We start from the raw sequence: 11,875 nt of genomic DNA, 5'->3' as shown, positions 1-11,875 counted from the left end.
AAAAATTTCGATTTTTTAAATATGGGTTAGATTTCTTAAATATGGATTAGATTATTTCTTCAGCCTGAAAAAAATTTTTTTCAGTGATTTTTTGTTTTTAAAGATTTCATTTACTTATTTGATAGACAGAGATCACAAGTAGGCAGAGAGGCAGGCAGATAGAGGGGGAAGCAGGCTCCCTGCTGAGCAGAGAGCCCAATGTGGGGCAACCAGGACCCAGAGATCATGACCTGAGCCGAAGGCAGAGGCTTAACCCACTGAGCCACCTAGGTGCCCCTTTTTAAGGATTCCTTGTAGTTTTCTATTTGGTTCCAAAGAAGAAATAAATTTTAATCATTGAAAATAGAATTATATTGGCCATATTTATTATAAATGGTTTTTAGGGCACCTGGGTGGCTCAATGGGTTAAAGCCTCTGCCTTTGGCTCAGGTCATGATACCAGGATTCTGGGATCGAGCCCCGAATTGGGCTCTCTGTTCGGCGGGAAGCCTGCTTCTTCCTCTCTGACTACTTGTGATCTCTGCCTATCAAATAAATAAATAAATCTTAAAAAAAAAATGGTTTTTGAAAGTATACTTCTTGAATCACGTTGTTACACCAGCTTCTAAGAGTCTGTTTAAAATGGTAGTGGCCAGGTTCAGATTTTAGGCAAGAAGCTGAGGAGATTGAAAAGGATTGACTCAGAGGTTACCAGTTCCAGAATAATATATATGAAATCACGTGTGGTGTTCTGTGCTGCCAGGAAATTTCAGGGTTTCAGCTCACCTTCTATTAGGGTAATCTTACCTTCACCGAGAGAAAAAAATCTTTCCAGCTCCACGGCACTTTCATTCAACTTAAACTGTCTTGAGACAGAGTTTCAAAGCAAACCAAGTTATGTATGTACCTTTTCTAGACCATTGGTTCACTTTTTTTCTACACAGGGAAATTATTGTATAGATTTTGAATAACACCTCTGAGGATCGTATGCTCTATTAGAAAACAAGGTTATAAGATGGTTTTGCCCAAGCTGGCGTTTTAAAACAGATGAAGTGGAAAGTTCTTTGGCTTCTCTAGAATTGTGTTTTCATAACAGTTATTTTGGGGTTTTTTTTTTGCCTTGAGGGTTGAGGAGTTCTGGCATATTAAGTTTAAATTCAAACTTTCCTTGGGTTTAAATCCAGAGAAATTTAGAATGGCTGCGTTGCAAGCGCGCTCCCCGAGCCTACCCAGAGAGTTAGTATGAAATCCATATTTGCTTGACATCTTGGTAGAATTAGCAAAGCTGTGGACATTCACAGCTCCTTTATGGGACTTTCTGCCCATCTCACCTGTCACATGCAGTTGCCATTGTGGTTGAGCAGTTTTTAGGAGGGTTCCAATTTGTCCACTGAAATTTATGGTGAGAGTATATGGGTAGTTTCAGTTTGATTCTTTCTGGGAAGTCAATAGGAAATTTACTCTGGCCTTAATTATCAATACAACAACAAAAAAATGCTCTTATTTTGTTGTTGTTTTTGGATTTTATTTATTTTTAGAGGGCCAAGATGGGGGCAGAGGGAGAGGGAAACTAACCAGATTCCACACTGATCCTGGAGCCCAATGTAGGGCTCGATTTCATGACCCTGAGATCATGACCTGAGTGGAAACCAAGAGTCGGTTGTAACTAACTGAGCCACCTAGGCGCCCCAAGAAATACTCTTGCCTCAGATTTCTATAACAGAGTCAGTGATACAAAAATCAAAAATTAAAAAGATATACATTGAAAAGTCTTGCTCCTACCAATTCCATTCCCCTTGCCTCATTAAGCAAATACATTTTCTCCCTTTTCCCCACAAAATTCAGCATACTGTACACACTGTATACTTTTTAATAATGTATCCTATAGTTGCTTTCTGCAGTCCTAACTATGGTGCATTTTTATTTTATCAGGTTTTATAATGATTTATGGAATGGTATGACTTACACCTGCAATGCCTCAGTTAACACCGTATTTTGGAGCAAGATGTTCCATTATTTTTACTAGTAATTCACTTTTCTTGTGAATCGGGGCCTTAAAGCATCAAAATGTGCTTGTAATATCCTCCAAAAGAAGAGAGGACAACACAACTGTTGTACAAAGTGGCTCTTGCCCAACCTAAAATAGTTCTTCAGTCACTATGACATCTTGGGGATACTTTATTCTCCTGTCATGTACTTAGTCTATAGCAACTTCTTGCAAAGACATGAACAGAAGATCCTGAAAATACATGGTGAGATTTGGTTTCCTTTGTCTCTGAAATCTTTATGGTTGTTGCTTCTGTTGTTTAATGGCCCTTGAGGAACTAGAACTGACCTGATGTCTTAATCTATGAAAATAGTTTTTGAGGAAAAGTGTTGGGAAGGCCCATGCCACGGCAGAACTTTTTCTCTGATATGCCTTTAATGATATCACATAGCTTCCTCCATAACCCAGGGTAGGTACTGTGCATCGATGCCTCTGTGATAATTGGCACTAAGGAGTGGAAGGTGAGCACAGACACTTTGGCCCTTGCCAAAAGGGGCGTGTTTGGCTCTTGTCAAGGGGTATGTTGTGCTTCTAAAACAAACTCATTTACACGTATTGTCCCACAGACATCCCCAAGCAGAAACCAGGGTTAGCTATGAACTAATTCCAAGAAAACTTTGGTTGCATGGCCTCCAATGAGGCTTTTCGAGACTGAGATTTTGAAACCATCTGATCTGTTGTTTCTAGTCTGCTGTGTTGTCATGCATCAATTGCTTCACTTGACTCCCTCAAAATATTAACTCCATCAGGCCTGCGTTACAGTAGGGGCTTTTGGTAGTAGGATTTGACTTTAGCTTTTGGGAAACCAAAGCCCTTTTCCCCTCACTAATGTTGGGTTAGTAGTGAACAGACAACCCCTGAAGAGATAAGAGGCCTTGGCCTCCTCTCCTTCTTTCCCCTTTCCCTGGAGGCCAAGCCTCTGGAGAATGGTCTTTTGACCTCAGATCTTGAGGCATTTCTTTTTTTTTTTTTTTAAAGATTATTTATTTATTTATTTGACAGACAGAGATCACAAGTAGGCAGAGAGAGAGAGAGAGAGAGAGGAAAGCAGGCTCTCCGCTCAGCAGAGAGCCCGATGCGGGACTCGATCCCAGGACCCTGGGATCATGACCTGAGCCGAAGGCAGCGGCTTAACCCACTGAGCCACCCAGGCGCCCAGATCTTGAGGCATTTCATAGCATGATTCTTTCCCCAACTTCTCTCCTCCTGCCAAGCATTTGCATGTACTCTGGCATAGGAAGGCTGGGAACTCTTCTTTAAAATCATAAAGCCAGGGGCACCTGGGTGGCTCAGTGGGTTAAAGCCTCTGCTTTCGGCTCGGGTCGTGGTCTCAGGGTTCTGGGATCGAGCCCCGCGTCGGGCTCTCTGCTCAGCGGGCAACATGCTTCCTCCTCTCTCTCTCTGCCTGCCTCTCTGCCTACTTGTGATCTCTGTCAAATAAATAAAAATCTTTAAAATAAAATAAAATAAAATCATAAAGCCAGTTGTGATGGAACTTTCCATCACAAAAAGAGCAGAGCTGCTTTTTATATATTTTGGACACCTCAGGACTCTCACAGTTACTTTTAGTTTAATCATCTTTCCAACAACAGTCACTCACATTCATGCAGTTTAAGAGATTTATTGATGTTTCTCAGCTATGGTGGTTATGGTTTCTGGATGTGTCAGCCAACGGTCTTTTAAGATGCCCTTTTCCCTACCGGAGGAACCCTGCTACTTCATTCTGTTTCACACCTTAACCACTTTCTTAACCAGTATCCTTTTTCTTTAGTTCTTCCACTTTGGCAACATAGATCCTCATGGCATCCATCTTGGACATCCCTCTGTTCTCGTTCCATGCCTCCCACTTGGCCTTGGCTTTCACATCTGTAGCAGGTGGGGAAGGAATGTTGCAATCGCCCTGGGTGGCCTGTTTGTAGAAGCTGTACACCATCAGTTTCTCCTGATCACTCACAGGTCCCTTCAACTGCTTAATAGCAGCACAGGCCAGCTCAAACTCCACTTGGCACATTGGAGGAGGGGAAGCCTGGCCCCTATGTCCTCTCTAGGTGATAGCTGGTGCTAGAAGCTGGAGGATGGAGAGTTAGAAACACTAGAGGTTAGTGATTAGGTCAGGGAAGAAGGGAAAGGGAGCACAGGAGACATGGTAATGTATGAGAACATAGGAAATTCGTGTGTGTGTGCTCTCAGAACCGGGGGCTATTGCATTGGATCTCCCCCACCGTTGCTCTGGCTAGCAAAGTGCATTTTCAGTAACACTTTAAAGGCGCCTACGATTCCAGAAAATTAAGGATACTGTGCTGCCGTGAGAAAAGTGCGCTGGGGCGTAGCTGTGGGGAGTGGAATGTGCGTCTGTGCGACACTCTTCAGGGCAGGAAGCCTCTCAGAATGGCCCATCTGTGCGGGTTAGTGGGCAGTCTGGGGAGGTCGTTCAATACGGATGAACTGTAAGCGAAGGATCCCGAGGGTTCCGGGATGGGAGCGAACGCAGAGCCTGGGACGGAGCTAGGGGGTAGGAACCGCCGGGACTCACGAAGCTGGGCTGGGCAGGGGCTGGACAGAGGCGTGGCTGAGCCGCGGGAGCAAAGGGAACCGTAGGGACCGGACTTGGGGGCCGGGGCGAGGCGCACTCTGAGGAAGAGAAGGGCGGGTACTTGCCTGTTGGCTGGTTGGAGGCCTCGGGCTGGTAGGGGGCGCTGTGGGCCGGGCTGCTGGGTCTCCGCAGACCTGTTGGTGAGGACTGCGCGTGCGCGGAGCGGCGGGAGGCCTGCGGCCGGCTGCGCGACGCCTGCCTGCGCTGAGATGGTGGGCGGGGGCTGAGGCGCGGCCGGTTGTCCCGCCCCCGCCCCCGCCCCCGGAACCACCCATTGTGCCGTGGCGCCTGCGCCGCCCTCGGGGCGTCGCGGGGGAGGGGCGGCCCATGCCGCCGCCAGCGTCGCCGCCATGGACCTAGGTGGGTGTCTTGGCTCCCGGTTCTCACCCCTCGTGGTCTGCGTCCCGAAACCCGCGACCAGGGCAGTGCTGAGCGGGCCGGACTAAGGGAGCTGTCGGGGTCGGGAAGGGTGTGGGAGGGCGGGGGTGTTCTCGGGGCCGGGGGGCGGGAGGCCCCGCTCTAGCTCCGGCCCCGGCGCTCCGAGGTCCGCCTCTTGCCCCCCTCGGGCGCCTTTCCACGTGAAGGGCCAAGCGGATGTGTAGAGTTCCTGAACGTGGACAGGGTTCGTGCACGTGCTTTGGAAACTGCCGGGCTCGGACGAGACGCCCCCGGGGAATCCTGGATACCCTGACTGTACCGTTTATTGGATGGTCACCGGGTTCTTGAGCAAGCGTCTTAACGCTCATGTGGGCCCCCTCGACGAAACGGGGATGATGAGAACGTACCCAACACACCGCGTTTTGATTGAGAGTACATGTATATAGTGACTGGTGCGGTGTTTTGCGCACAGCCGCTTAACCCGAGCAGCAGTTGGCGGGAAGGGCTGCCCGAGCTGAGGTGGCACTCCTGAATCTACCTGCGCTTTGATTCAGAGACCTCATGGGACCTCCCAGGGTCTGGGAGGAAGGAGTGGGGAGCTGGTATAAATTGGTGGCTCCTTTTCTGCCCGCCCCCCCCCCCCACCGCTGGACATGCTCTTAAAGAGATGAGACCAGGAGGCTGTCCTGAGAGAGCTGGGGTGAGGCACCCCAAGAGGTGCCAGGAACAGGCTGTGGAGAAATGGTGTAGTCCTGTCGCCAGCCAGGCCTTCAGTGGTGGAACAGCAGAGCTCAAAGCATGGAGGGCTGCAGCTGTGGTGATTTTAATCGCAGCCCCACCACACTGTAATTGGACATCCGAGCAGTTTGTTCTGAATCTCAGTGTTCCCTTCTCTAAAACAAGAATGGTTCTCAAAAGGTTGATTTGAAGAATTTTAAAAGAGATCTTGCACAGTGCCTGGCATGGAGTAAGCACTTAACATACGTGGGCACTTAGTGATAAAAACAGGTGGGATTTGCCCAGCTATTAATCAATAGGTCCCGGGGACTTACTCCTTTAGGTAGCACAGTGAACATAATATTTTGGCCTATTGGGGGACAAATATCTCAGCTGACTGTGCAATAAATTTAAATTTACAGAGTCAATGGGAACATATTTTGGGAGCCTAGGAGAGCAGCCTGAGCCAAAAAAGGGAGGGGGGCAGAATCCCTAGGGAGACCTGTCAGCAACTACTGTTCCTGGGAGCCTGCCTCCATTACTGGGAGCCAAGTTGGACTGCCTTCAGCAGTTGGTTGTATGGGAGTGCTGATCCTTTGGCCTTTGCCATTCACGTGAAGTCAAAGGCCAAGATAGATTTTAGTCTCCTGAATCAAGATTTTCTTGTTGGCTCCTGGTTTGTGAAATTGGGAAAGATGTGTTCTTGGGGGTGTGAGCGAATGAAGAAGGGGTGGCATCTCTGGGCCCTGGGAAGAGGGGGAGAAATTGGGAATACTGGATAGTGAGTAGCGTTTTTACTCTGATTTTGTTCCTGGGCCAGAAGCAGTTTACCTGAGAAAGACCTATGTCTTTTCCCATTACTGAGCAAGTGAAGGCAAAGAATAATGACAAGGTTCCCCTTCCAACAATGGAAAGATTTGTGGGGTATCACTTACTGAGCACTTCTCGGGCTCTTTGTAGCCAGAGGCTTACAACAGCTGTATCCTGTGTAACACTCAGCAGCTCTGGGAGATGGAATTGGGAGCTAATACTGAACAACCAGTGTTGAGGGCTTGACTAGTATATATCATTTGATCCTCCCAGTCTAATACGAAGTCTGTATTTTCCCCACATACACAGAAGGGAAGCTCAGAGAAGCTTTAGCTTCTTCCAGGTGGTTGAACTAGGATTTAAATACATGTCTAATTAAACATCCCCAAATGCCTTTCATTTTTTTTTTTTAAAGATTTTATTTATTTATTTGACAGAGAGAAATCACAAGTAGGTGGAGAGGCAGGCAGAGAGAGAGAGAGAGAGGGAAGCAGGCTCCCTGCTGTGCAGAGAGCCCGATGCGGGGCTCGATCCCAGGACCCTGAGATCATGACCTGAGCCGAAGGCAGCGGCTTAACCCACTGAGCCACCCAGGCGCCCCCAAATGCCTTTCTTAATAAGCCTTTTGATTCTTGGCTCCCTGGAGAAAGGACTTTTCTTTCCTAATCTACTAAAGTATTTTTTTGAGTCTACCTCTTGGTTTCTTTTTTTTTTTTTTTTTTTTAAAGATTTTATTTATTTGACAGAGAGAAATCACAAGTAGGCAGAGAGGCAGGCAGAGAGAGAGGGGGGAGAAAGCAGGTTCCCTGCGGAGCAGAGAGCCCGATGCGGGGCTCGATCCCAGAACCCTGGGATCATGACCTGAGCCGAAGGCAGAGGCTTTAACCCACTGAGCCACCCAGGCGCCCCCTACCTCTTGGTTTCTACCAAAGAACCAGAGCCTTTGGTAGCTTGTTCTGTTTGACAGAGCTGTAGGGCCAACGGCTTCCCTGAAACGCAGAAAACTAGAAATCTGTTTGCAAGACAGGCTTTAGGAGAAAAGAGGGAAGGCAGGGCTTGCCTGATTGCTTCTATGTCCACAGCCCTGGCCCATGCCCCTTTTAGGCTGTATCATTACTTAGAAGTGCGACTGTCATATTCCACAGTACATACTTGGTGGCCCCTGTAGCTTGGTACTGCTGTGCTTGCTCGCTCGCTCTCAGCCCTTCCTCCCCACGTCCTCTACTGGTTCATCCTTTGCTGGAGGGTCTAGCCCTTTCCTTTACACATGCTTTCATGCAGGGTCTCATTGACTTTTTCATTCAGTTGACCCCTCTGGGCAGAGACCTCCCTTGCTAGTCTCTCATTTCCATTGCTGGAGGACGGCCTGACCTTAATGTTCTACCTCAGACTCCAAATAACAAAAACTGAACACTGGTCCCTCCAAAGCTGTTCTGATTCTTTTCACCCAGTGATGCCCATGGTCTTCCCAATCCAGGCTAGGGAGTTTGGGAGTCCTTTATTCCTTAGCTGAGTCCTTTTGATTCCAGCTCTGCAGTGGCTCTTAAACCCACCCTCCTCCCCCCTTAGAACCCTTATTGTCTCTAACCCTGATAATGAGAGCCAACCTACCAGCTGAGGTCTCTCCATCTAACCTCTACTGATTATTTTAAAGATTTGTCACCACCCTCTGTCTTTGCGGCTTCTGTCTGTGCAGGACCCGTAAATATCTGTGAGGAAATGACTATTCTGCATGGGGGCTTTTTGCTTGCCGAGCAGCTGTTCCACCCCAAAGCACTGACAGAAATGACAAAGTCTGACTGGGAACGCGTTGGGCAGCCCATTGTGGAGGCCCTAAGGGAGATCTCCTCTGCCACAGCTTGCTCCCAGCCCTTTGCCTGGAAGAAGAAAGCTCTGATCATCATCTGGGCCAAGGTTCTTCAGCCCTACCCCGTCACCCCTTCAGACACTGACACTCGGTGGCAGGAAGATGTGTTCTTCTCAGTAGGCAACATGATCCCTACCATCAATCACACAGTCCTTTTTGAGCTGCTCAAGTCTCTGGAAGCTTCTGGACTCTTTATCCAGCTCCTGATGGCCCTGCCCACCGCTATCTGCCGTGCAGAACTCGAGCACTTTTTGGAGCACATGTCCATTGACACGTCTTCAAAGGATGTGGCCTTTTTCCTCAGCGTCTGGTGGGAAATGATGAAGCACAAAGGCAATCAGCAGGACCCCCTGCTCTCCCAGTTTAGAACAATGGCCCATAAGTATTTGTCATCCTCAGATGAGTTCTCCCACCCTCCAAAGAGGTTTAAGTCGGACCCAGATGTGTGTCCCACCATGCCCCTGTTGGCCATGCTGCTCACCGGGCTGAAGCAAATCCAGAGTCGAATCCTCTGCCCAGGGATGAAGTGCTGTGCGTTAGCCAACTTGGCAGACATGCTGACCGTGTTTGCACTGATGGAGGATGACCCCCAGGAAGTGTCTGCAACCGTGTATCTGGACAAACTGGCCACGGTGATCTCCGTGTGGAATTCGGACACCCAGAACCCGTATCACCAGCAGGCACTGGCAGAGAAGGTAAAGGAGGCAGAACGGGACATCAGCCTGACCTCTCTGGCCAAGCTTCCAAGCGAGACAATCTTCATCGGGTTTGAGTTCATGTGCAGCCTGCTGCGGGAGTGGGGGGAGGAGCTGCAGGCCATGCTCAATGGCAGCCAGGGGACAAATTATGACAGCTTCCGGCTGTGTGACAGCCTGACTTCCTTCAGCCAGAACTTGAAGCTCTACCTAGATTCTACCAGCTTGTCCAAGGAGGAGAGGCAGGTGGTCTCGGAGCTGGCAGAGTGCGTTGCAGACTTCCTGACGAAAACAGCCAAGGTGCTGAAGAACAAGGGCTTTGAGAAGGACATCACTGCCTCCATTGCCATGGCCATTATCGAGCAGAAGATGGACCGGCATATGGAAATGTGCTACATTTTTGCTTCTGAGAAGAAGTGGGCCTTTTCAGACGGGTGGTTAGCCTGCCTGCTTAATAACCGGGCCCTCTTCCGAGAGCCAGACCTGGTGTTAAAGCTGCTGGAAACGGTGATAGAAGTGACCGCGGCAGACAGAGCCATCCCTGAATCTCAGATCAAACAAGTGATCAGTTTGATTCTGGAATGCTATGCAGACCTCTCGCTGCCAGATAAAAATAAAGTCCTCTCAGGCACCCTGCTCTCCTGGGGGCGGAAGGGTCTCTCTGAAAAGCTGTTGGCTTACTTGGATGGGTTTCAGGAGGACGTCAATACAACTTTCAACCAGCTCACACAGAGCACCTCTGAACAGGGCTTAGCTAAAGCCGTGGCCTCTGTGGCCCGCCTGGTCATCCTGCACCCGGAGGTCACCGTGAAAAAAATGTGCAGCATGGCCGTGGTCAGTCTCGGCACGCATAAGTTCCTGGCCCAGATTCTCACTGCCTTCCCCGCTCTTCGGTTTCTGGAAGAGCAGGGTCCAGATCCATCCACCAGCTTTGTGGTCTCCTGCCTCAAAGAAACCGTCTGGACAAAGTTCTCCACACCCAAGGAAGAAAAGCAATTTTTAGAGCTCCTGGGCTGCCTGATGAATCCTGTGAAGCCCCAGGGAATCCCGGTTGCCGCTCTTCTTGAGCCAGATGAGGTGCTGAAGGAGTTTGTCCTGCCTTTCTTGCTGCTCGACATCAAAGAGGTGGACCTCAGCTTGAAGATCTTCATCCAGACTCTTGAAGCAAATGCGTGTTTGGAGGAATACTGGCTCCACACCTGCTCTCCGTTCCCCCTCCTCTTCAGCTTGTGCCAGCTCTTAGATGGCTTCAGCAAATACTGGCAGCTCCCCAGGGAGAAACGGTGCCTCTCTTTGGATGGGAAGGACCTGGTGATCCATATCCTGGAGGTCCTCTGTGAAATTATATTGGCCAATACTGAGACCTTCTCCCCAGACACCTGGATCAAGTCCCTGTCTTGGCTCCACCGGAAGCTGGAGCAGCTTGACTGGACTGTGCGCCTGAGAATGAAGAACCTCTTCGAGGGCCACTTCAAGTGTGAGGTGCCTGCCACGCTCTTTGAGATATGTAAGCTTTCTGAGGACGAGTGGACCTCCCAAGCCCACCCTGGTTACGGCCCGGGCACAGGGCTGCTAGCCTGGATGGAGTGCTGCTCCATCTCCAGCAGCATCTCTGAGCAGATGCTGTCCCTCCTGGTGGTGGATGTTGGCAACCCCGAGGAGGTCAGATTGTTCAGCAAGGGCTTCCTGGTGGTCATGGTACAAGTCCTGCCTTGGTGCAGTCCCCAAGAGTGGCAGCACCTGTACCAGCTGACCAGGAGACTGCTGGAGAAGCAACTCCTGCACGTCCCGTACAGCCTGGAGTACATTCAGTTCGTTCCTCTGCTCAACCTAAAGCCCTTTGCCCAGGAGCTCCAGTTCTCCGTGCTCTTCCTGAGAGCCTTCCAGTTTCTCTGCAGCCAGAGCTGTCGTAACTGGCTTCCAGTGGAAGGCTGGAGCCACGTAGTCAAGCTTCTCTGTAACAGTCTAACCCACCTCCTGGACTCTGTTCGGATGATTCAGTCGGTTGGCCCTTGGGCTCAAGAACAGGACCTGACCCAGGAGACCCTGTTCTTTTATACCCAGGTATTCTGTCACGTTCTGCATATCATGGCCATGCTCCACCAAGAGGTGTGCGAACCGCTCTATGTTCTGGCCTTGGAGATCCTCACCTGCTACGAAACACTGAGCAAAGCCAACCCTTCTGGTAGCTCCTTGCTCCAGAAGGTAAATGAGCAGCGCTTCTTGAAGTCCATCGCTGAGAACATTAGCCCTGAGGAGCGGCGCCAGACCCTGCTGCAGAAGATCAGCAACTTCTGACCTTTGTACACCAGAGAACAGCTGGGCCCTGGCTAGGTGGGGTCTCTAGGGGCTCAAGCTGAGAAACGCAAGCCTTTCAGTTACATGAAGTTGTACACAAGCTAAAAACGTATACGGCAATAACTGTAACGGCAATAACTGTAAAGAAAATAGTTTCTTAGGTGTTTGTAACATACAAATTATAAATTCTCGTTTGAGTTTCATTGTGTCTCTTTTGAGTTATTCTGGTCAGTAGTCTAGACTCAGATGTGCTGTGCGGTTGGGCTCAGCTAGAGTCTTAAATATCAAGGCCAGCTGGGAGGAATGTGTTCATAACTGGACTTACCTACCCTAGAATTCAGCAAATAAGTCCAAAGGTGAAACTACCCAAGTGGAAAAATGACAAGGTATATGTTCTTTTCCACTGAAAGCCTCTTCAAGAGTCCCTTCGTGGTGTCTTAGCAAGGGCAGCAAGGGAAAAAACTCTTCTGCCACCAGTTGACCATGTGGTT

General features: G+C 49.4%; 1 protein-coding gene across 1 annotated transcript; it reads left to right on the top strand.

Moving 5' to 3' along the window:
• Positions 1-4,936: 4,936 nt before the first annotated feature.
• GEMIN4 (gem nuclear organelle associated protein 4) lies at positions 4,937-11,587 on the top strand. Its single transcript, XM_044248200.1, has 2 exons — positions 4,937-4,979; positions 8,221-11,587. The coding sequence occupies exons 1-2, from the start codon at positions 4,970-4,972 to the stop codon at positions 11,382-11,384; spliced, it is 3,174 nt and encodes a 1,057-aa protein (XP_044104135.1). The 5' UTR covers positions 4,937-4,969; the 3' UTR covers positions 11,385-11,587.
• The last annotated feature ends 288 nt before the right edge of the window (positions 11,588-11,875 follow it).

The sequence above is a fragment of the Neovison vison genome, chromosome 5 (assembly GCF_020171115.1).
Source record: "Neovison vison isolate M4711 chromosome 5, ASM_NN_V1, whole genome shotgun sequence".
In the NCBI taxonomy this organism is placed as follows: Eukaryota; Metazoa; Chordata; class Mammalia; order Carnivora; family Mustelidae; genus Neogale; species Neogale vison.
The sequence above is the reverse complement of the archived record's forward strand: the minus strand, read 5'-3'. Positions and strand labels throughout refer to the sequence as shown.